Below are 23,101 nucleotides of genomic sequence, written 5' to 3'. Positions count from 1 at the left end.
ACTAGTTGCTGCCTGATTCATTGAGTATTTTCAGTATTATCAATCAGTATTATATCACAAATGTTTTATTCCCCATCTTACCTGAGTGCAAACATCAACTAACACTCTATAAGCAGTAGGACTGTTAGCCACTAGACAGCCAATAGCTGAACTCATATAAGCCAGGCAAGAGTTTGTATTCCACATTGTTCCTTTTGAAGGTCTAAGTTGATTATTTGAACATAAATATTCAATTCCATTATTTGCCAGTTGAGCTCTTCCTGCAGCAGCAAGACACATTAACCGAACCAAGACACGGATATCGGTTAATCCAAGAGATTCCAGGCCACTTGTCTGACTGCACACGGAACCACTAGAAATGCATAATTTGAAAAAGAAAAAAAGTTAACGTATTACTTTAGAAACATTTTATTCCCTACTGCATTTCAAAATAATCTAAAGCACTTAAAGCTTTAGATTAAAGCACAAAGTATGTCACAAATATCTCAAGAAGCTGCTTACCACCTTCCTTTGCTATTCAGTGGCACTGTCATCACTGGGTTCCCCACCATCAACACCCTAGTGGCTGGGGGCAGGAAAAGAGGTCACTTTCAACCAGAATCCCAAATTGTACAAGCAGCTTGTTAAGCCTCAGCTACCAGTAAAGGTTAGAGGTCATGTACTTTGTAACATTCAAGAAGCTTGACACCAATTAGGGCAAAACAACCTGCTCGACTGGTACCCAATCTAACACCTTTAGCATTCACTTCCACCAATATTGATAGACATCGGCCATATTGTGTACCATTGACAAAAAGTAACAACTGACCCATTGTAACAACTGACCCAGGCTTTTTAGGCAGTATCAATGCTGCATTCTTTTCTGGACTATAAATTGGGAAAAACAGAACTTTGGACACTGCCATGTTGCAGAGTATGTAACATGTTTTCTATTTTGCAATTCAAAGGTCAAAAGTATAAATTTTGGAGAAGGTGGATTTTATGCTTTAGTGAGCCATGTTGGCATCGAGTACCTTTGGGTTAAAAAGCTGCCTCAGTACAGCCTTTGAATTTTTAAGCTGCAGTTTAAAGCGGCAGCTGAACCCAGATATTCAGAAAGCCTGCAAGAAATTGGTCTCTCTTTCTCATTCTCACCAGACTGAAAAACATTCACACACAGACATTGTTCTTTTCAGACTCTAATTCAAATAAAGACCTAAGCCCAACTGACCAACTACCAAATTAGCGTTAACAATAATGTATAACTGCTAAAAGTCAAAAGAAGCAATCAAGTCTCTTCCATTCTCCCTTGTGGTTTGGGCTCTTTTTAAGAAAGGGCCAGTTGAAAGAACACAATCAATAAGCTTTGCACGGTCAGGAAGGAGAGATCACATCCGAATAAGATACAGCTTGAGTGAGTATATTGTTCATGGAATTTGAAAACAACGTTGCAATTCAGTGCAGAGGGGGAAAGATGATTGCTTTTTGCTTTTTCTGGCTCATAATTGGAAAGATTTTAAAAAAAAGAATAAATTGAAGCCCAGCACAAAAAAGAGTAACATCATAAAGTAAACCATGAGTACACTGCTTGGTAACAACTACTAATCTGTCTTCTGAAGAAGGGACTAGGCCTGAAACATCAGCTTTCCTGCTCCTCAGATGCTGCTTGGCCTGCTGTGTTCATTCAGCTCTATACCTTGTTACCACCAATTTGACTATTATTGGTTACTTTTGGATTGACAGTAAATAGGGGAAATATTTACACACTACAAACTAAAAGACCAGTATAAAATTTAAAAAAAGTAATTAAAAGAGAGATGCCGGGCCAGGCCTGTGACTGCATGATGTGGTTCATGGTGGATCCCATTGTGGTTCATGGTGACCACGCTGTAGTAAGTGTTGGCTGCTTGAGGTACTCTACATGTCTGACCTTCAAACACTGCAACACATCGGGAGGGGGCAAGTTACCTGGTTGCTATGTTGCAGGTGACAATCACAGCATGAGCTTATCTAACAGGTTTGAGATACTTGCTCCCTATGTGGCTGAAAGCAGGGACTGTAGGGAGGATGAGCAAACAGGCCATAGCACCATGGTGCATGGAGGCATTCAAGAATGGGGAGAGAAGAGAAATATAGTTGTAATCAGGAACAGTACAGTCAGGGGAATAGACATTATTCTCTGTGGCCAGGATCGAGAACTCCAAAGGCTGTGTTGCTGCCTGATGCCCAAGTTCAGGATTTTATATGGGCTGCAGAGGAACCAGGAGAAGGAGGGGAAAAAAAAATTCAGTTGTCGTGGTCCGTGTAGGTACCAATGATGTCGGAGAAATTAGGCAAGTGATTCTGCTGAGGGAATACATTCAGCTGGGGGATAACTATATAAATGCAGAACTGAAAAGGTAATAATATCTGGATTACTACCTGAGCCATGAGCAAATACATAAGGTCAACAAAACTAAACAGATAAATGCATTGCTCAAAGGTTGTTGGGAGAAATGGGTCCCAAATCATGGGACATCGGCTACGAGTACTGGGAAAGGAGACAGCTGTACCAATGGGATGGGTTCCACCTGAATTGCCTTGATCGTAAGAAATAAAATTAAGTTGATAGCAAGAAGTGATATAAAGTCAGAATCTATGTGGAAGAGTTGGGAAACTGCAAAGGAAAAAAAAACCTAGTGGGAGTTAAATAAAAGCCTCCTAGAATAAAGAGAATCTCAAGAAAAGGAAGTATTCAGAGGAAGACTCACTTGACCTGAAATGTTAACTCTGACTTCCCTCCACAGATGCTGCCAAACCTGCTGAGCTTTTCCAGTAATTTCTGTTTTTGTCGTTCAAGAAAAGGAATTTGTGGAATGTTAATTATGAGATTTTTTTGGGAGCAGTTTGTAGTAGACCTCACAAGGAAATGGGTAATTCTGGATTTGGTGACGTGTAATGAGGCAGACTGAAAGGACTGCAGATGGGTAAATCAGCCAGACTAAAGACAGTTGAGGAGACTGAGGAGAGGTATAGACTATTTTCTAACTGGGGTGAGGCTTTGGAAATCTGAAGCAAAAAGGGACTTGGGAGTTCTGTTTCAGGATTCTTTTAAGCTTAACATGCAAGTTCAGTTGGCAGTTGGGGCAGCAAATATATTTCAAGAGGGCTAGAATACAACAGCAGGGATGTACTGCTGTGGCTGTATAAGGCTCTGCCCCAACCGCATTTGAGATGCTGTCAGCAATTTCAGGCCCCATAACTAAGGAAGGGATGTAGTGACCTTGGATGAGTCAGGAGGTTTACGAGAATGATGCCAGAGATAAAAAGCTTGTCATATGGAGGAGCAGTTGAGGACAGTGCATCTGTCTTCAATGGAGTTTAGAAGGCGAGGAGGATCTGACTGAATCTTATCAAATACTGATAGGCCTAGATAGAATGGAGGTGGAGAAAATGTTTCCACAAGTAGCAGAGACCAGGGCCTGATGGCACAGTCACAGAGCAAAGGCAAGACACTTTAGAACTGAGATGAGGAGGATTTTCTTCAGCCAGAGTGTGGTGAATCAGCGGGATTCATTGCCCCAGCGGGCTATGGAGGCCAAGTCACTGAATGTATTTAAGACAGAGGTAGATAGGTTCATGAGTAGGCAAGAGAATGGGGTTGAGAAACATGATCGAATAGTGCAGCAAACTTGATGGGTGGAAAAACCTAATTCTGCTCCAATATCTTATAGTCTATTGTTCTAAAGTTTAAGATTAAAGTAGCTGTGGCTAATAATCAATTTTGCCATGGGTTAAAAGAAAATATAGGAACTAGGAGCAGGTGTAGGCTTTTCGGCTCTTCGTGTCTGCTCCAAAATGGTCAGGGCTGACCCTCTATGACAGTGCCATATTTCATATTCTTTGATGGCCTTAAAAATGTAACAATTCTCTCTCCTTGGAAGAAAGTTGCCAAGACCACATTCTATGCTAAGTATTTTATACTGTTATGGAGAAGGCTTCAATTCCTAAAGATATGATGCTCTTCAAAGGGCAAAAGGATTGTACGGATAGACATATCACTGGAGCAGATGGGACTTGAACCCCAACCTCCTTTTCCAGAGGTAGGAATGCTACCACTATGCCGCAAGATGCTTCAAGCTTGTTCATCATACATAAAAGTTTTCTTTTGCTTATTGCTGAAACTTGATGTGAATTTCTCTCATCCCAAATAGCAGCCAAATTCAGGCAAATTGGTCATTTAACATTTGTGACAGCTCGTGGAGCAGTCAAGCTTGATTACCAGTGCATTCCTCCCAACAGCAGCTGTTTCGAAACCTGTGACTATAGTACCTAGAAGGGCAACGGCAACAGATAAACAGATAAAATAAATGCTTTTTCACTAAATTTTCTTTGGTGGATTACAGGGTGGCGCAGTTGATGTGCACGTGGGCTTTTAAAAAGATGCAGACATTTCATAATATGTTCAAAATTGTGAAGGCTTTTACAGAACAAAAAACTATTTTCTGAGGCTGAAGAATTGGCAAACTGATAGCACAGAGTTTGTGTCACTGGCAGAAGCAGGGGCAGCATTGAGAATTTTTAAAAACATGACATACAGCAAGTTAGGACGATCTGGAATGCATAGATTGGAAACGTGACAAGTAAATTCAAAAATTTCAAAGGAAACTGGATAAGTAATTGAACAAGCAAAATATGGGCAACTAGAGGGAAATTAGATTATGGTGATACAACCTTCATTGGCAGAATGCCCGGTTTGTGGTATATTGTTCCATGACAACAGTGTTCAAACTGTATAATTTCATACCAATGTGGGGACCAACATTAATTGGAAAAGTACTCAGTAAACTGATTTATCAGACAAAAAGGCCATTTGGAACTTTAAGTTTTACATCGTATTAAAGCAACTGTCAATATGCTTAATAATACAATGTGAATACAGCTGCCTGGGGCACAGGAACAATTGAACAGAATGGTTTAATAAAGCAATTGAAACATGATAATTAGCAAAATGAGCATTTTTAGCCACAATAAGTCAATTGTTAATTCAGTTAGATACCTGAATATAAATCATACATTCAATTTTATAACAATGATTATAGGCTAATTTGATGTTTCTGTTGTACTCATTCAAGGGATGGGAGTATCATTGCAACGACAAAGTTCATTGCTGATCCCTAATTTTTCTTGAGAAGATAACCCATCCTCAAATTGCTGCAGTCCATCTGGTTTAGGTGCACCGACAATGCTGGTTGGGAAAGAATTCCAGGGCTTTGACGCAGTTTGGTGAAGAAACAATTATACAGTTACAAGTCAGGATGATGTGGAACTTGAAGGCAATTTGCAGGTGGTACCATTGCCCTTCTAGGTAGTCGAGGTCATGGATTTAGAAGATGCTGCCCTTGTGTGCCAGTGAATTCTTAAGGTAGTAGATGGGGTGTCAATATAAATGACTTAGTTAAGGTTTTGATTAATGGCAAACCGCAGGATATAAATTGGGGGTGATAATGGGAACTGCAGATGCTGGAGAATGCAAGATAACAAAGAGTGGAGCTGGATGAACACAGCAGGCCAAGCAGCATCTCAGGAGCACAAAAGCTGATGCTTTGGGCCTAGACCCTTCATCAGAGAGGGGGATGTGGAGAGGGTTCTGGAATAAATAGGGAGAGACGGGGAGGTGGACCAAAGATGGAGAGAAAACAAAGATAGGTAGAGATGAGAGTATAGGTGGGGAGGTAGGGAGGGGATAGGTCAGTCCAGGGAAGATGGACAGGTCAAGGAGGCGGGATGAGGTGGTAGGTAGGAAATGGAGGTGCAGCTTGAGGTGGGAGGAAGGGATGGGTGAGAGGAAGAACAGGTTAGGGAAGCAGAGACAGGCTGGGCTGGTTTTGGGATGCAGTGGGGGGAGGGGAAGAACTGGGCTGGTTTTGGGATGCGGTGGGGGAAGGGGAGATTTTGAAGCCTGTGAAGTCCACGTTGATACCATTGGGCTGCAGGGTTCCCAAGCAGAATGACAGTTGCTGTTCCTGCAACCTACGGGTGGCATCATTGTGGCACTGCAGGAGGCCCATGATGGACATGTCGTTTGAGGAACGGGAGGGGGAGTTGAAATGGTTCGCGACTGGGAGGTGCAGGTGTGGGGGCAAGTGTAGCACTTCCTGCTGTTGCAGGGGAAGGTGCCGGGTGTGGTGGGGTTGGAGGGGAGTGTGGAGCGGACAAGGGAGCCGTGGAGAGAGTGGTCTCTCCGGAAGGCAGACAAGGGTGGGGATGGAAAAATGGCTTGGGTGGTGGGGTCAGATTGTAGATGGCGGAAGTGTCGGAGGATGATACATTGTATCCGGAGGTTGGTGGGGTGGTATGTGAGGACGAGGGGGATCCTCTGGGGCGGTTGTGGTGGGGGTTACAAATTGAATAATGTTAATGCTGTTGAATGTCAAAGGGAGATGGTTAAATTCTCTCTTGCTGCAAACAATCATTGCCTAGAACAAACCTTACCTAACATGTATGAGCCCAATCCTGGATGTTGTCCAAGTCTTGTCGCATGTAGATATGGACTACTTCAGCATCCGAGATATGCCAAATGGTGCTGAATGTTGTACAGTCATCAGCAAACATTCCAATTTCTGACCTTATGTTGCACGGAAGGGCACTGATGAAGATTCCTACAGTGACATCCAGGAGCTGAGTTGACTAGTATTTAATAAGCACAACTATCTTTCATTGTCCTAGGTACGGCTACAGCAAATGGAGAACTCTTCCCTGATTCACATTAACTTTAGTTTCTCTAGGACACCTTAATGCTATTGTTAACTCTCTGCTTCATGTGTTAAGGGCAGACATTCTCACATCAACTCCCTCCAATTTAGCTCTATTATCTATTTTTGACCAAGGCTACAATAAAGTCCAGAGGTGAATGGTTCTGGGGAAAACTGAGCATCAATGATCACATTATTGCTGAGCAATACTGTTAACAGTGCTATCAAGCAACATGTTTGCTGATGACTGAGAATGGGCTGACAGAGTGGTAACTTGCTGAACTGGATTTTGTCTGCAATTTGCCAAGAGGATAAATATGTACAAATTTGCACATTGTTCGATAGATACATGTGCTGCAGTAGTTTGGCTAAGAGTGAAGCTAGTTCTTGGTACTATAATGTTAAATTCTACAGCTAGGATGTTGTGAAGGGTTCACAGCCTTTACTGTGTCTAGTGCCTTCAGCCAATTCTTAATATCACAGAATCCAGTTACCTGAAGATCACCATCTATGATACTGGGAACCTCAAGGAGCAGGTCAAGATGTATTGCCCACTCTGCACTTCTGTCTGACACCAGCTGCAAATGTTTCAGTCTTGTCTTTTGCTCTGATGTGCTGGGCTCCTCCAAAATTGAGGAATGATGTTTCTTTAGAGTCTCCTCTTCCTCCAGTTAGTTGACTATTTGTTCACTCATTCATACTTAGGATATGGGCCTTCATGTAGCATAATTGATCAAATGTTTATGATTTTAGGGCAATGATTATTTTCAACAGCCATGGTTATTGAGAAATTAAAACATCTAACGTACCTGACTGAGATCAACGATAAAGCTTTCATAACCATGGTATGTGCTAAAAGAATTTGCATAGCCACTGTGATACGCTGAAGAGCAAAAATTCTTTCCTGGGTATCCCGGAGAGATGTAGCTTGTTCACCCAAAGTCAGTTTGGTGTTTGTTTTCTCATCAGACCTATTTAAACCTAATAGAGAAAATGGTACATAAAAGCAAGTGAGAAAATGGCATAAAAGCAAGTGGTGCTACACCTCTGCAAATTATTGGTCAGATTAGATTTGGAGTATCGTGTTCAGTTCCAGGCATCTTATTTGAGTACGGACATTAAAGCCCTAGAGCACAATGAAGATTTATTGGAATGTTATCATGAATGAGGGATTTTAGATACAAGGAAAGATTACAGAAATTGGGTTTAATCTTCTGTACTCCAAGGACAATAAGGTGTGGCCTTACTGTGGTGTTCAAAATTATGAACAATTTGGTCAGGGTGAAAGAAGATGTTCTGTTTCTACTAGTTGATATATCAGTAACTAAGGGTCACAATTTCAAGGTGGTCAGCAAGCCAGCCAAGAGTGACATGAGGAGAAACTTCCTTTACTCAGAGTTTCTGGGATTTGGAATGTGTTGGTTGGGAGTGACAGATGTGGATTGCATAGGAGGTTTCAAAACAGAATTGGATATATATTTGAAAGTGATGAATTTAGAGGGCTAGAGATAAGCCTGGAGAATAAGTCTAACTGGGTAGATATTTTCAGAGCTGATACAAAAGTGATGGGTTGAATGGCCTCATTCTGTACTATATAATCCTACAATTCTATCTACAGATCTTATTTCATGATAGATTATACTGAAGGAAAACAAGGACAAATGAAATTCTGAGTCAATGTTTCTGCAGAATGGGTAAAACATTATTCAAGTTCCTTTCATTTATTTGTTCTTGCCATAAAAGTGCAAGGACGAGTTCAAGACGACAGTTCACACGTGGTGACATGAGGTTGAAACCTTTGTGGGATTACGTACAGTATTGGTGTCCTTTTTTAAGAGTATATTTACACTGCAAAGAGTTGAGAGGAGGATTAGGAGACTGAGAAGTGGGCAATGTCTATGAGGAAAGGTTGGACAGGCTAGGATCGTATCCACTGGAATTTAGAAGAGTGATTAAGAGACAACCTGATCAAAACATTCAAGATATTGAGGGGACTGGCGAGAGCAGATGTCGAGAAGATGTTTCCTTTTGTGAAAGAATCTAAAGCTAGGGTGCATCTTTCAAAAGTAAGAAGTCTTCCATTTCAAACATAGATGAGGCAAAATTCTTCTCTCAGATGGTTTTAAGTTTTGAATGCACTTCCTTAAAAGGCAGCAAAAGCAGAGCTCTTGAATATTTTTAAGAAGGGGTGGACAGATTCTTGGTTTTAAAAAAAATGTGATTAAGTTATCAGGGGTAGGGGGTCTGTGGAGTTGAGGTTACAACGAGATCGGCCGTGATCTTACAGAATGGACATGCAGGCTTGAAGGGTCGAAGACAGTTATTTAATAAAATCTACTCACTACTGAGCAGGTTGCACACAGCTTTCAATGCCGGTTCTGATCAGAGTCATGGGAACTTATCTGTTTGATTTATTAGGGGAATCGGGGAGTGAGATGACTAGAGGGAGGTCCAGCTTTCTCAGTAGCTCTTTTTGCCCGCTTCAGGATATAAACAATTCATTTTATTAACGTTATGAATTAGTGCAGTTCTTTTAAAAATAGGCAACAAGCACACTCTTATTTTTATATAATCCTGCATTGGTATGCACCATTTCTCATTAAGAAAGTTTGCCATTGACTTCTTGACCACTCCTTACTTGTTTTTGTGCCCCTGCTGGTTACAAGTTGAGGCAACTCTGCCATTTTTCATATCTACTGTCACCTTTATTTGATACCCAGATCTTCAACTGAACTGATAAATACAGGATATGCAACCATTTTGAGGTGCTACATTGATAATGATACTATTACAGCTTTATGCACTTATCATTTTCATAATAACTTTAAAAACAGGGCTGAAGTTACCTTTATTTAAAAGCATATCATGTGTGTTATCAGTGGCAACTGATGCTCCAAGAGGATCCTGTTCTGGAAATTGAACTGGATCAGGAATCAATTTGTTGTCATTCAAGCCGAGCGGCCCAGTTAATGAAGCAAAATCTTCCTGTCCTGTGAGCCGCTCATTTCCTTCTGAATCTAATATGTCCCAGTCCTCTGTGGAACAAAAATATATAAACAGCAAAGTTTTATACATCTACATCTCATAGAAAATTTAAGCGTTTATCTTTCACTTAAGAATCAATAAGATATCCATAAACCTAACTTGCCCAGGTATGTTCTGTCCACAAAAAGGGCATGTCTAATACAGTCAGCAATGACAATGATATCAAGATCCACTTACTCAACAATAGCTTAATGCTCAGTTTCAGGTCTGTTGAGCAGAATCAGTCCTTGAATTCATTACAGTCTTGTCCAAAATTGGACAAAAAGGCTGCACTCAACAGAGTAAATGAGGGTGACTGTGCTTGACACCAAGGCAACATTTGCCACACGAGGCATTGGAAGGACATTAGCAAAACTGAAGTCTACAGGAACTAGGATAATCTCTCCGCTGGCTGGAGTACTACTTAGCACAAAGGAATCTGGTTGTGATGACTATAGATCAATCACCTCTGCTACAGGAAATCACTGTAGGAGCTTTTCATAACTGCTTATTAGGTCCAATTATCTTTGGCTGCTTTATGAAATGACTTTTCCTGTGTCAAACATCGGAGTTGGTGTTGAAAACTGGAGGCCCCCTTAAACGCCTGCAGTCCACATTTGGTGTTTCTTGTTTAGGAGAACTAACCTAATTGTGTGACATTTGTGACTCGCCTTTTGCAAATGTAAACAAATCTCTAATGAAAACAAAGGACAGATCATAAAAATCATCAAGGCCTCAACTCATGTCAAAAATTTATTACACCCCACCCTACTCCATTATCAAAGCAGCGTATCAAAAATAAGGAGGCTTTACTCTCAGATGGAATGAAAATCAATCTTCAAATGGAGGTGGGCAAGGGGGCAACAGGCATCTGATTCACAAGTAGCTGTCACATAGCCATTGGCCAAGAGGGATTATGCAGATGTTTGACATGGCACTGAAGGCCATCCCCGCTAAATAAGTTATATATACACAGGGACAGGAGAGGAGGAAGGACAAGAAGATCCAAGGAGAGGAGCCACACCATCTCCTTGGGAAGACTAGGAGCTCCCCCACATCAGACCAAGGTAAGAACAAAGATGTTTGGTACTGAGATACTGAGGACCAATCTTCCACTGTCTCTTCCAATACCTGCAATCTTGTGTGCAGTTTTGGTCTCCTTACCAAAGGAAAGATATAATTGCCATATATGAAGTGCAATGAAAGTTCACTAGCTTGATTCTTAGGATAGCAGGTTTGTTGCGGAGAGACTGGGTTGACTGGCCTGTATTCACATTCTTTTGCAGTTCAAAAAGAATGAGAGGAGATCTCATTGAAATACACAGAATTCTCATTTGGCTTGACAAACTAGATGCAGGGATGATATTTCGATCAGTGTGGGGATCCTGAACAGGGAATCAAGATGTCAGAGTATGGGTTACGCCATTTTGGTAAGGAGGTATTTCTATACTCACCCAGTGATGAACCTGTGAAATTCTCTCCTATGTAACATTCTGGAATCCAAGTCATTGAATATATTTAAGAAAGCTAAAGGTGTCAAGGGATACAGAGTTAGAGCAGAAGTATGGTGTTGAGATAGAAGATCAGCTATGAACATGATGTCAGATCAGGTATGATGGGCTGAACGGTATACTCCTGCTCAAACGTTTTGCATTTCTATACTTCAAAATCCACAAATGCTACTACCTACAAAGACAAGGGCAGCAAATACATGGAAATACTATGATGCGGAGGTGCCAGGACAGACAAGGTCAGAAGTCATATGGCAGTAGGTTATAGTCCAACTGGTTTATTTGAAAACACAAGCTTTGGAATGTAGCCCTTTCATCAGAGAATAATACCACCTCCAAGCTCAGCTCCAAGATACATTGTCATATTGTTTTCATTGCAAGTTTGAAAGTTAGCCAAATATAAACAATATGGCTCCATAGAGAAGCATATAAAAACCAGTACCTGAGTACAAAAAAAAACTCACTATGAAGAATAAAGAATGGTTTACAGTTGTTATAGCCTTCATATAGAGGCTTTAATTTAGAGCTATAAAATGCTTGTGTACAGCCACAATAGGTTCATGATTTTGTTCTGTTTTAGAATCTCTGATAGTTGTACATACCTTCAGGTGTATTTTCATGCTTGTTGATTAAATCAGGCGCTAATCCTTTGGTTTTGCTGGGGAAGGGATGGAGGGGGGAAGAAATATGTTCATGAAATTGATAGGAACTGGATGGCATTTTAACAGGTTGTGAGAAAATCCACATGTAAAATTGTTTGTGATTATTTCCTCCTACTGTTCATTTTTTAAAAAATTAGAATTATTACTTAAATCAAGTCATCCAAGATGATAAAATCTATTGATATGTATGTAACAATTGTTCTTGTAATGAGATAACAAAGTGTGGAGCTGGATGAACACAGCTGGCCAAGCAGTATCTTAGGAGCACTTAGTTTTTGTGCTCCTAAGATGCTGCTTGTCCTGCTGTGTTCATCCAGCTCCACACTTTGTTATCTTGGATTCTCCAGCATCTGCGGGTCCCATTATTTCTGTTCTTGTAACGATTTGTTTTCAAACTGCTGGAGACATATTGTGGGAATAAGTTATTTTGTGCAACTCAGTTTCTGACATCATGTTCATTGATTTTTAATCCACTATTGCCACTAATTTCCATTCAAGGAATTGACTGTCAGCTCGAGTCAAAGGCCTGTATTTGGCAGGCCTCACTTTGATACATTACAGGTAAACACATAATTCACGGTTATGTCATGGAGATGCTACACTGTTGGAAGTATTGATTGGATTTTCCTTCCTCACAAACATTTGACCTTCAACTCAAATCACTAAAAGAGGAGCTGGTAACTACCAAACTAAATTGGTTATGTATCTTAGTATACAATATGGAAGGTTACGATGGATAGACAGCTGCTCTGGTTGTTTAAATAGTAACCATGAATGTGATAAATTGGTTGTGTAGTACTTTGATATGCTGAAAATGTGGAAGTTGCTAGATAAGTACTAATTTTTTTTCTATGGAAGGATATACTTATGAATCTGTGATCTTGCTTCACAACTTTGTATACTGGGCAACTTAGTCAGAATATGTACAGTTTTGCTATCCGTTAACTTTAACAGTCAAAAGACTGGGTAGGATTCAGTACCCTCTGTATACAAATTCTTGATGTGAAGCTTTTAGCTGCCAATTCAATTTATAATATCTACCCCTCTTTTATTTGGACAGCTTGAACTACAATCAGTGTTCTCATTTTACCACATTATGCAAAGTGAAAATCAACAGGCTTGTCATTTGCCAAACTTTCTGACTAGGTCAGTGACAGACAGAACGGCATCAAACTTTACAGAGACACCAGATATTGCACAAATGGCAGACTATGATACACAGACATTAAATTTTAGTTGTCCATGACCAATATATCAGTCCCTTTAAGTCTTTTGTGTAGCTGTACAAGTGAAGTATTTATCACAGAATAAGGTTTGCATGGTATCTTTCAGGTAATAGAAATATAGATGATCTAATTGTGTTCAGTCTCTGTCAGCCAGAATTAATGGTATGACAATAATTCCCATAGCTTGATTAACTCTAACTTTGAAAATCCACATTCTGAACTTGAAAATCCAGCAGATCTCTTGCTGAGGTGCATTAAGTGACCTCCAATAAAGCACTCAAGAGGCAAGAAGAATTAAGGTAGGGGGTTACAGTTTAGGAACTTACCTTTTCCAAGGCATCTGCTACCTTCCTGATTCAATGGTCAAAGCTATTAGTCTGTTACGAGATTCTAAATACAACATCTGAATTTTTGTTGAACTACCATAAAAACTCCTGTAGCTGTATTTCAAGATTCTGGGTCAGCACAGTGAGTCCACTGAGAATACTGATGTAGGGCTGAGGTAATTTTTGTACCATTTTACATGTAAGGTGTAAACAAAATCAAGCAGCTTAAGGATTTTGATCAAGCTAAAAAGCTGTTGAATGCGATGTGTCTGGATAGGTAGGAATTTTAAGGCTACAGAAGCTTGTGTCCTTTGTTTAACCAGACTTGGAAAGGAATGCTAGAAGGTAGTTTCAGAAGTGAACATGAGTGAGTGATGAGACATCATAAACCCTGCAAAGGAAGAAATAAGTAAACAGAATTCTGAAACTCCACTCTAACCAGGCATCAGTGGATGTATCCACACCAAATGGACTGCAGTAGCTTTAGACCTTCTCAAGGGCAGCTAGGGGTGAGCTATAAAAGCTGTCCCAGCCAATAATCCCATGAGTGAATTCTGAAAAAACAACTAGCAGTAATATTACCTTCATGGCTCTCAAGAGTGGTAGTAAACCAACCAACTTCACCTGTTGGAATTTGATGTTTGTACAAGCTTACTAGAGCAGTTTAGTTTCATTTCCCAATTATAATATTTTAATCAATTCTGCTAATATTAGACTTTGCATGATTATAATTATTGCAAAACATTATTATGTAACAAATGCTGTTTTGGCTGCACAGGCATTCTTGTTTGATAGGTAAAACACCACACTACTTTTCGCTGGTACAAAACTTTTGTTTGTAAGTGGTCATATTTAAACAGGAGTCTAAATTATTTCAGCACATATTACAAACTTAAATAAATTTTGAACCTGAGAGTATAAGAGTTGAATTATAGAGTCATGCAGCATGGAAACAGGCTCTTTGGAGCAATTTGTCTGTGACAACCAGACATCCTAATGTGACCTAGTCTCATTTGCCAGCATTTGGCCCATATCCCTCTAAACCCTTCCTATTCATATACCTATTCAGATGCCTTTTTAAGTATTGTAATTGTACCAGGTTCCACTACTTCCTCTGGCAGCTGGCATTCACCACCTGCAACGTGAAAGAGTTACCCCTCAGGTCTTTTTTAAATCTTTCCCATTTCATCTTAAATCCATGGCCCCTGTTTGGGACTCCTGTACCTTATTCATGACCCTCATGATTCTGGAGCAGAATTAAGCCATTTACCCCATTGAGTCTACTCCCTCTTTTGATCATGGCTGATATTTCTCAACCCCAATTTCCTGCATTCACCCTGTAACTTTTAGTATCCATACTATCAAGAACCTTTGTCTGAAAGACACTCAATGAGTTGGCCACAGACTTCTCACAGATTAGACCCAAGATGAGGAAAATCTTCAACCAAAGGGTGTTTAAGGGCTGTCCCTTCACTGTGAGCCTGTGTCCTAACTGTAGTCCACCTTCCACCAGGGCTCATGCTCTACCACTTTCATTACATGAAACATATCCCTTCACTTGTTCTCAAACATCCTAACACTACAAACCCTGTTTGGCCTCTACGCTGCCCTACTCTTCCTCTTAGGACACTTAAATAACTTACCCCAACTGCACCCACAATCACATCTGTGCTACCAACTGTTGTCATATTAAATCCCTCTGTTTCACTCAGTCTAAGATAAAACAGCCCATTAAAGGCAGTGCAGTAGCCAAGCAGGGTTAGTAGTGTAAAGGTATTGAGTTATTGAGAACAAGTGAAGGAAGATGTTTGGTGAGATCAGAGTAATACAGTTTGGGCCCTGGAGGAAGGTGGGTTAAGGTTGGGGCACAGGCTTACAGTGAAGGGATGTCTTTTTCCTAGGATGGGGGGAGTCCAAAACTAGACGCTACAGGTTTGAGGGGAGTGGGGAAAGATTTAAGATGGACCCGAAGAGTAACTTCTTCCAACAGAGTGTGTATAGAGCCAGCTGCCAGAGGACGTGAGGGAGGCTGGTACAATTATAACATTTAAAAGGCACCTGGATGGAATTATGAATAGGAAGGGAAATGGGTCAAATATTGGCAAAATGGAACTAGGCCAGACTGGGATGTCTGGCCAGCACAGACAGCTTGGACTGAAAGTCTGCTTTCATAGTGTATGTCTATGACCGTATAACTCCAAGTCAATGAGATCACAGGAACACCATAAATCATATACATAAACTGAGACTTAGAATAATTAGTTGAGCTGTTCAATGCTAATATTAAGAAAATCAGGAAGAAGAAGAGAGTGTAATCACCAGAACATTTCAAAAGACTGTGCCACAATCAACTGGCAATCATGAGTCTGTTTTCAAAAGAGAACCTACTACTTTTCGACTATTTTGTACTTACTGCTATTAATTTACTAATAGCTTGTGACAATATTCTGACACTTAGCATGGTCCATAGCCAGTCTGAACTAAGTATATAATGTTTATGAAGAATTAAAGCTTAACCAGATGAAACTACGATTTCAGGTTTTTCCTTAAATATACAGAAAAACACTAATTAATTAATAACCATTGTATTCAGTAAGATGTGAAATATCAGTGAATTGTTTCTCTGAAACAGATAATAATTTCTCCCAATGATACCAGCAGAAATTGGAGCTAATTACATGACACACTTGGCCCTGTTGCAGCTGGATTTAGGGGATCACTCTCACTAAGTCATCGAAACACAATTTTAAAACATGAAATAATTTAATGAAGGGATAAATTCAACAATTTAGACACAACTATTTTGCTCCAATTTTTATTACATGTTAATTCAATAGGTCATTTATGAAAATTCTAACTTTTAAATGATCAAAAGATAGAATCTAAAGTCCTTCATTTTGCATGTCATAAGTGGGTTAAAATTCAGGAAACTCAACGAAAACTAAAAACAAGTTACTAAATGATCCTTACCGATTTAATTTGGCTTGCTTGTGTCTTGGTTTTTCTGCTAAGTATTTTGCACGGCAACTGTTACACATCAGGTAGTATGGGCTCCCCGTGCCACACTCTCCTCCAAACCAACCATCAACATAGGCTCCATTGCTCCGATATCCCAAGTGACCTGCACTCTCTCCACAACCAGGGTGATGTCTCTTCATGTGACTATTGAACTGCATCGTATGAGTATCACACAGTTCACAAACGACGATCTCCTCTGCGTCCGAGCTGTCCTGACACTGAATGAGTTTACCAAGCAATTAGTTTATCGTAAGAAAATCTACAAATTCTTATTAACACATTGAATGCTAATAAATAGAAAAAAGAGACTTCGAATCATTGAATCCCTACAATGTGGAAACAGGCCATTCGGCCCAGCAAGTCCACATCATGCCTCCAAAGAGCTTTCACCCAAACTCATTCGCCTACCCTTGCACTTCCCACGTCTACCCACCTAAACTAAACAGCCATGGGCACTATGGGCAATTTAGCACAGCCAATCCACCGAGCCTGCACTCCTTTGGACTGTGGGAGGAAACCAGAGCACCTGGAGGAAATCCACACAGACACAAGGAGAACGTGTAAACTCCACACAGATAGTCACCCAAGGCTGGGATCGAACCAGAGTCCCTGGTGCTGAGACAGCAGTGCTAACTGAGCCACTGTGCCCCCAACTTGTTGCATTTAAATGATGCTTTTTACAATCTCAAAACACTCCTAAGTGCTCTATTGCTAATGAATTACTGCTGTATTATCAGGAATATTACATTCAATTTGTATGTAGCAAGACCTCATTAACAGTAATATGATAATATGGTTATGTTGATTGGTAGAAAAATATTTGCCTGAACATTGCACATAACTTCTCTGATCCTCTCTGAAAATAATGTCGTGAAATCTTTTAAGTTCAAAGGGGAATGCTGGGCCTTAATTTAATGTCTCATTCTGAAGAGAGCAGTTCCCACAATGCAGAACTCTCTCTTTATCACACTGGATGGTCAGCAATTTTTATGTTCATGGGGAAGTGACAATACAGTGGTTTTACATCACCACACTAGTAAAAGACCACACCTCCCACACCCCTCCACAGCAGCTGGAGGTTTAAATTCAATTAAAAAATAAGGAATTAAAATCTACTCACTGAAACCATTATTGATTCATTTAAAATGGAAATCAAGCTTGCTAATGCCCTTTATTTTCTTGGAGAATGAAAACTGTCAGTTACCCGGGCTATGAATCTAGACAATGTGGTTTACTCTTAACTGCCCTCTGCAATGTCTTAGCTAGGCACTCAATTTTGTACAGTCAAAAAAGGAATAATACTCTGTGCGTACCAATACCACAAACTGCAGAGGTTCAAGGAAATGAATTAACAGCATAGAGGTCAACGGGTATGATCTTACGTTATGGAGACATGGTTACAAGGAGATCAAAGCTGGGAATGGAACGTTCAGGCGTATGAGAGAATGCAACAAATAACTTAAGTTTGGCGTTGTTCCTGTGATCTTACCACAAAACAACACATCCATAACCTTTGGTACTAGTGGATTATTTCTCGTGTACTTAACTTATCCTGCCATTACCAGCATTTTCCACTTGTTCGCAGTAGAAAATGCCTACATAGGGACTGTTTGTGGCCAACTTACTGGGCAAGCGTAATCTAGAGAGCCCATCATCATTCCCACGCAAGTTGGATTTCTGATACCTAACTGCCTAAGTGTGAGCTGATACCAAAAATGCCCACCTCTGTAAATGGCACGCAGCTAAGGATGCTATCCCTGTATGAGACCTGATTATTGTGGACAATGGTCTGTGGCCTGTTTGTAGTGTAAATTCCTAGCCGTTCCAGTAATGGTGGAACTGTCTATTGCCAAATATGATTCTAGAGCTTTTTTCTGTGCATAGTTCACTTCTGCTTTGTTTAATGATCTTGATACAAAAGCTACTGACATCTCTTCACCACTGAGTATTATGTAAGAAATAACTGCTTCCTTTACATGTCAATGCATTGCATGCTGGTTGCAAAGGTAATGTTGGGCCAAAATGATTCAGGACATTGGCTTTTAACAAAGCATCTTTGGCTTGAATAAAGAATCTTTCACATTGATCTTCCCTTTTCCAATTTCTGCTTTAGCATGACACTCAAATGATTTTACTATGTTACGATAGGAAAACTTATAAATCTTTCGAGGGTAACAAAGTGTGGGGCTGGATGAACAGAGCAGGCCAAGCAGCATCTTAGGTGCACAAAAGCTGACGTTTCGGGCCTAGACCCTTCATCAGAGAGGGGGATGGGGAGAGGGTTCTGAAATACATGGGGGGGGGGGGGGGGGGGGGGGGGGGGGGAGAAGAGAGGCGGACCGAAGATTGATAGTGGAGAAGATGGGTGGAGAGGAGCGTATAGGTGGGGAGGTTGGGAGGGGATAGGTCAGTCCGGGGAGGACGGACAGGTCAAGGAGGTGGGATGAGGTTAGTAGGTAGGAGATGGAGGTGCAGCTTGAGGTGGGAGGAGGGGATAGGTGAGATGAAAAACAGGTTAGGGAGCTGGGGATGAGCTGGGCTGGTTTGGGGATGCAGTGGGGGGTGGGGGCAGGCTGGAGTGGTTTTGGGATGCAGTGGGGGGAGGGGAGATTTTGAAGCTTGTGAAGTCCACATTGATACCATTGGGCTGCAGGGTTCCCAAGCAGAATATGAGTTGCTGTTCCTGCAACCTTCGGGTGGCATCATTGTGGCACTGAAGGAGGCCCAGGATGGACAAGTCATCTAAGGAATGGGAGGGGGAGTTAAAATGGTTCGCAACTGGGATGTGCAGTTGTTTAGTGCGAACCGAGTGGAGATGTTCTGCAAAGTGGTTCCCAAGCCTCCGCTTGGTTTCCCCAATGTAGAGGTAGCCACAACGGGCACAGTGGATGCAGTATACCACATTGGCAGATGTGCAGGTGAACATCTGCTTGATATGGAAAGTCATCTTGGGGCCTGGGATGGGGGTGAGGGAGCTGGTGTGGGGGCAAGTGTAGCTCTTCCTGCTGTTGCAGGGGAAGGTGCCGGGTGTGGTGGGGTTGGAGGGGAGTGTGGTGCGGACAAGGGAGTCCCGGAGAGAGTGGTCTCTCTGGAAGGCAGACAAGGGTGGGGATGGAAAAATGTCTTGGGTGGTGGGGTCGGATTGTAGATGGCGGAAGTGTCGGAGGATGATGCATTGTATCCGGAGGTTGGTGGGGTGGTACGTGAGGACTAGGGGGATTCACTTTGGGCAGTTATTAGGGGGGGACGGGGTGTGAGGGATGTGTTGCGGGAAATGCGGGAGACACGGTCAAGGGCGTTCTCGACCACTGCGGGGGGGGATGTTGCGGTCGTTGAAGAGCGCAGACATCTGGGATGTGCGGGAGTGGAATGCCTCATCCTGGGAGCAGATGTAGAGAGGCGAAGGAATTGGGAATAGGGGATGGAATTTTTGCAGGAGGGTGGGTGGGAGGAGGTGTATTCTAGGTAGCTATGGGAGTCGGTGGGCTTGAAATGGACATCAGTTTCTAGCTGGCTGCCTGAGATGGAGACAGAGGGGTCCAGGAAGGTGAAGGATGTGTTGGAGTTGGCCCAGGTGAACTTGAGGTTGGGGTCAGTGTAGGTGCAGAAGGGGGACCATTCCATGTAACCTACAAAGAGGCAGGCATAGCTTGGGCCCATGCATGTACACGTGGCCAGCCCCTTTGTGTGTTGGAAGTGGGAGGAATCGAAAGAGAAGTTGTTGAGGGTGAGGACGCGTTCGGCTGGGTGGATGAGGGTGTTGGAGGGGGACTGGTCGGGCCTGCGGTACAGGAAGAAGCAGAGGGCCTTGAGGCCGTCTGCATGAGGAATGCAGGTGTATAGGGCCTGGACATCCATGATGAAAATGAGGTGTTGGGGACCGGGGAATTGGAAGTTTTGGAGGAGGCGGAGGGCGTGGGTGGTGTCACAGACGTAGGTGGGGAGTTCCTGAGCCCCTGGGAACCCTGCAACCCAATGGTATCAATGTACACATCACTAACTTCAAAATCTCCCCTCCCCCCTACTGCATCCCAAAACCAGCCCAGCTCGTCCCCGCCTCCCTTACCTGTTCTTCCTCTCACCTAGCCCCTCCTCTCACCTCAAGCCGCACCTCCATTTCCTACCTACTAACCTCATCCTGCCTGCCTGTCCGTCCTCTCCAGACTGACCTATCCCCTCCCCACCTATACTCTCCTCTCCACCTCTCTTCTCCTCTATCTATCTTCGGTCAGCCTGCCCCCTCTTCCTATTTATTTCAGGACCCTCTTCCCATCCCCCTCTCTGATGAAGGGTCTAGGCCTGAAACGTCAGTTTTTGTGCTCCTGAGATGCTGCTTGACCTGCTGTGTTCATCCAGCTTCACACTTCGTCATCTTGGATTCTCCAGCATCTGCAGTTCCCATTATTTCTGATGACAATTTAAACCTTGCGAGGGGTCTGGTATAGCTAGAGAAGCCAAGTTCCAAAGTAGAGTACGACAAAACTGTAGGAATCCTACAGAATGATTGCTCACCAAAACCATTATTGGTTGCTGAAAGATTCAGATTTCACAAAACCAACCGGCGTGATGGTGAATCTATCTCCAAGTTTGTGGGATTTTAAAAAAATTGGCATCAGTTGTGCTCTCTCCAGGAGCAGACTGGCTTATGAAGTTAATGGGGTGGCATGGTGGTTCAGTGGTTAGCCACTGTGATTAGCGGCTCAATTCCACGCTTGGTCAACTGTACGCGTGGAGCTTGCACATTCTCCCCGTGTCTGCGAGGCTTTCTGCCAGATGATGCTCTGGTTTCCTCCCACAGTCCAAAGATGTGCAGTTTAGGTGGACTGGCCATGCTAAATTACCCATAGTGTCCAGGGACGTGTAAATTAGGTGGATTAGCCATGGGAGATGTAGGGTTACAGAGAGTGGGAAGGCGGTGTGGACTTGTTCGGCTGAGTGGCCTGTTTCCACACTAGGGACTCTATGATTACAAAGAAACTTCTGAAGATATTACTGATGGAAAGGAACCTAGACTTAAAGGAAAGCATTGCAAATAGCAGTCTCGATGGAACTAGCAACCAAGGAAGCTCAACAGCTAAACTTGAGTATGAGAGTTCTAAACAGCAGTTGAAGCACAAGCATCAATACATTCTCGAAACTGCCAGAGTGGAAAAACAGTCACGTTGCAGCAAATTACTTTTGTAAAGTAGCTGTATGTAAAAGCTGCAGCAAGAAAAAAAAAGGCATATTAAATGTGTGTGTTTGATTAAGAAAATAAACAACACACTGTAAATAGTACAGAAACTGAAGATCAGGGTGTCCTGGAGACAATGGAGGGGAATATGTGTCTTTCTTTATTTATTCACAAGGTGAAGACGTCACTGGTCAGGCATCATCCCTAATTGCCCAGAGGGTATGGTGACGGTATCCTGCTGGGGGTGGTAGAAATGACAGCTTATGATCCTCTGGGTGTGATTGCTGATGGGATGAAAAGGGAGGATAAGTGTGTTATGGGATGAAAGAGGAGGTGTGGGCATAAGTGTGGGAATTTGTTGGACACAGCTGCAGGCCTTGTCAACCATGGTGGCGGAGAATCCTCGGTCGAGGAAAAAGTGGAATTTTGAAGGCCTTTTGTGGGAGTTGGCACCATCTGAACAAATGTGAGGGAGACAGAGAAACCTGGAGAATGCAGGGCCAGAGGGCATATTCTCAAAATAAGGAGTCAATCTTTAAGATAGAGATGAGGAAGAATTTGTCTGTCAAAGGGTGGCAAATCGGTGGAATTCTTTACACTGGAGAGATATTGGAGGGTTACGAAGAATATTCAAGGCGGAGATAGATTTTTAAATCAGCAGAAGTAGTAAGAGTCATATGGAAAAAGGCAGAAATATAGATTTAAGGATTATCAGATTTGCCACAATTGCAATGATTGGCCTGCTTCTTATTTTGCCATTTTATGATCTTACAGTAGGTCACTCCAAACTTGTCAAAGGCAAGTGGAGATGGATAACAAATGCTAGTATATCTAGTGACACTCACATTTCATGATTGATTAAACACATTCCTGAAACGGTTGTTGAACTCAAAGAAGAATGTTACCAAGTAAGCCACAGTTATGACAGTATTCAGATAACATATTCAAAATTATTCAGGAAGAATTAAAACTATTAATTTCTAAAATAAATACAATAAATTATTCATAAATACCATTTGAGATGTATTTAAAGTATACGTAATATAGAAGTTCTATCTAAAAACGTACAAATATAGAAGCAACAGAAGTTTTAGACTATGAATCAGATACTCTAAGTGAGAACTGGCTACAGTATTTTCTAGTCTGGAAATCTGTAAAAGCAAAGTAAAAAGTCAATACTTCAGAAATTTGGCATTCTTTAGTTGTGACAAATAAACAATATCAGCAGCCACAAGTGTGAAGGGAGGCAGTCTCCTAACAACCAACATTTACACTAAGGATCATTGGGTAGAGATACAAGGATACTGGCTAAAATAATTCCGTCCACAAGCCCAGGTCAGGGTGTTAAGATTTGTTTCTGAAATAATATTTGCTGTAGAAAGTTTTGAAAAGGCAGAGAATAATAATGATATTGGGTTCTAAATGAAATGAGAAGGTTGCAAGATTAC

At 41.7% G+C, this 23,101-nt stretch overlaps 1 protein-coding gene across 2 annotated transcripts in view; it reads right to left on the bottom strand.

Moving 5' to 3' along the window:
• Positions 1–507: 507 nt before the first annotated feature.
• LOC125450659 (probable E3 ubiquitin-protein ligase HERC1) overlaps positions 508–23,101 on the bottom strand; it is a 235,586-nt gene continuing 212,992 nt past the window's right edge. The window contains exons 45-49 of one of the 2 annotated variants that reach the window (XM_059648883.1): positions 16,433–16,698; positions 11,851–11,906; positions 9,560–9,748; positions 7,523–7,694; positions 508–565 (exon numbers count right to left, since the gene is read on the bottom strand). In XM_059648883.1, coding sequence (XP_059504866.1) covers positions 559–565; positions 7,523–7,694; positions 9,560–9,748; positions 11,851–11,906; positions 16,433–16,698 — 690 coding nt within the window. In that variant the 3' untranslated portion in view covers positions 508–558. Of the gene's footprint in view, positions 566–7,522; positions 7,695–9,559; positions 9,749–11,850; positions 11,907–16,432; positions 16,699–23,101 lie in introns of those variants that run through there. The other variant, XM_059648890.1, reaches the window with a different exon arrangement.

This window comes from Stegostoma tigrinum, chromosome 1, assembly GCF_030684315.1.
Source record: "Stegostoma tigrinum isolate sSteTig4 chromosome 1, sSteTig4.hap1, whole genome shotgun sequence".
NCBI classification, from domain to species: domain Eukaryota; kingdom Metazoa; phylum Chordata; class Chondrichthyes; order Orectolobiformes; family Stegostomatidae; genus Stegostoma; species Stegostoma tigrinum.
Note: the sequence above shows the minus strand (reverse complement) of the source record. Positions and strands in the feature narration are given on the sequence as shown.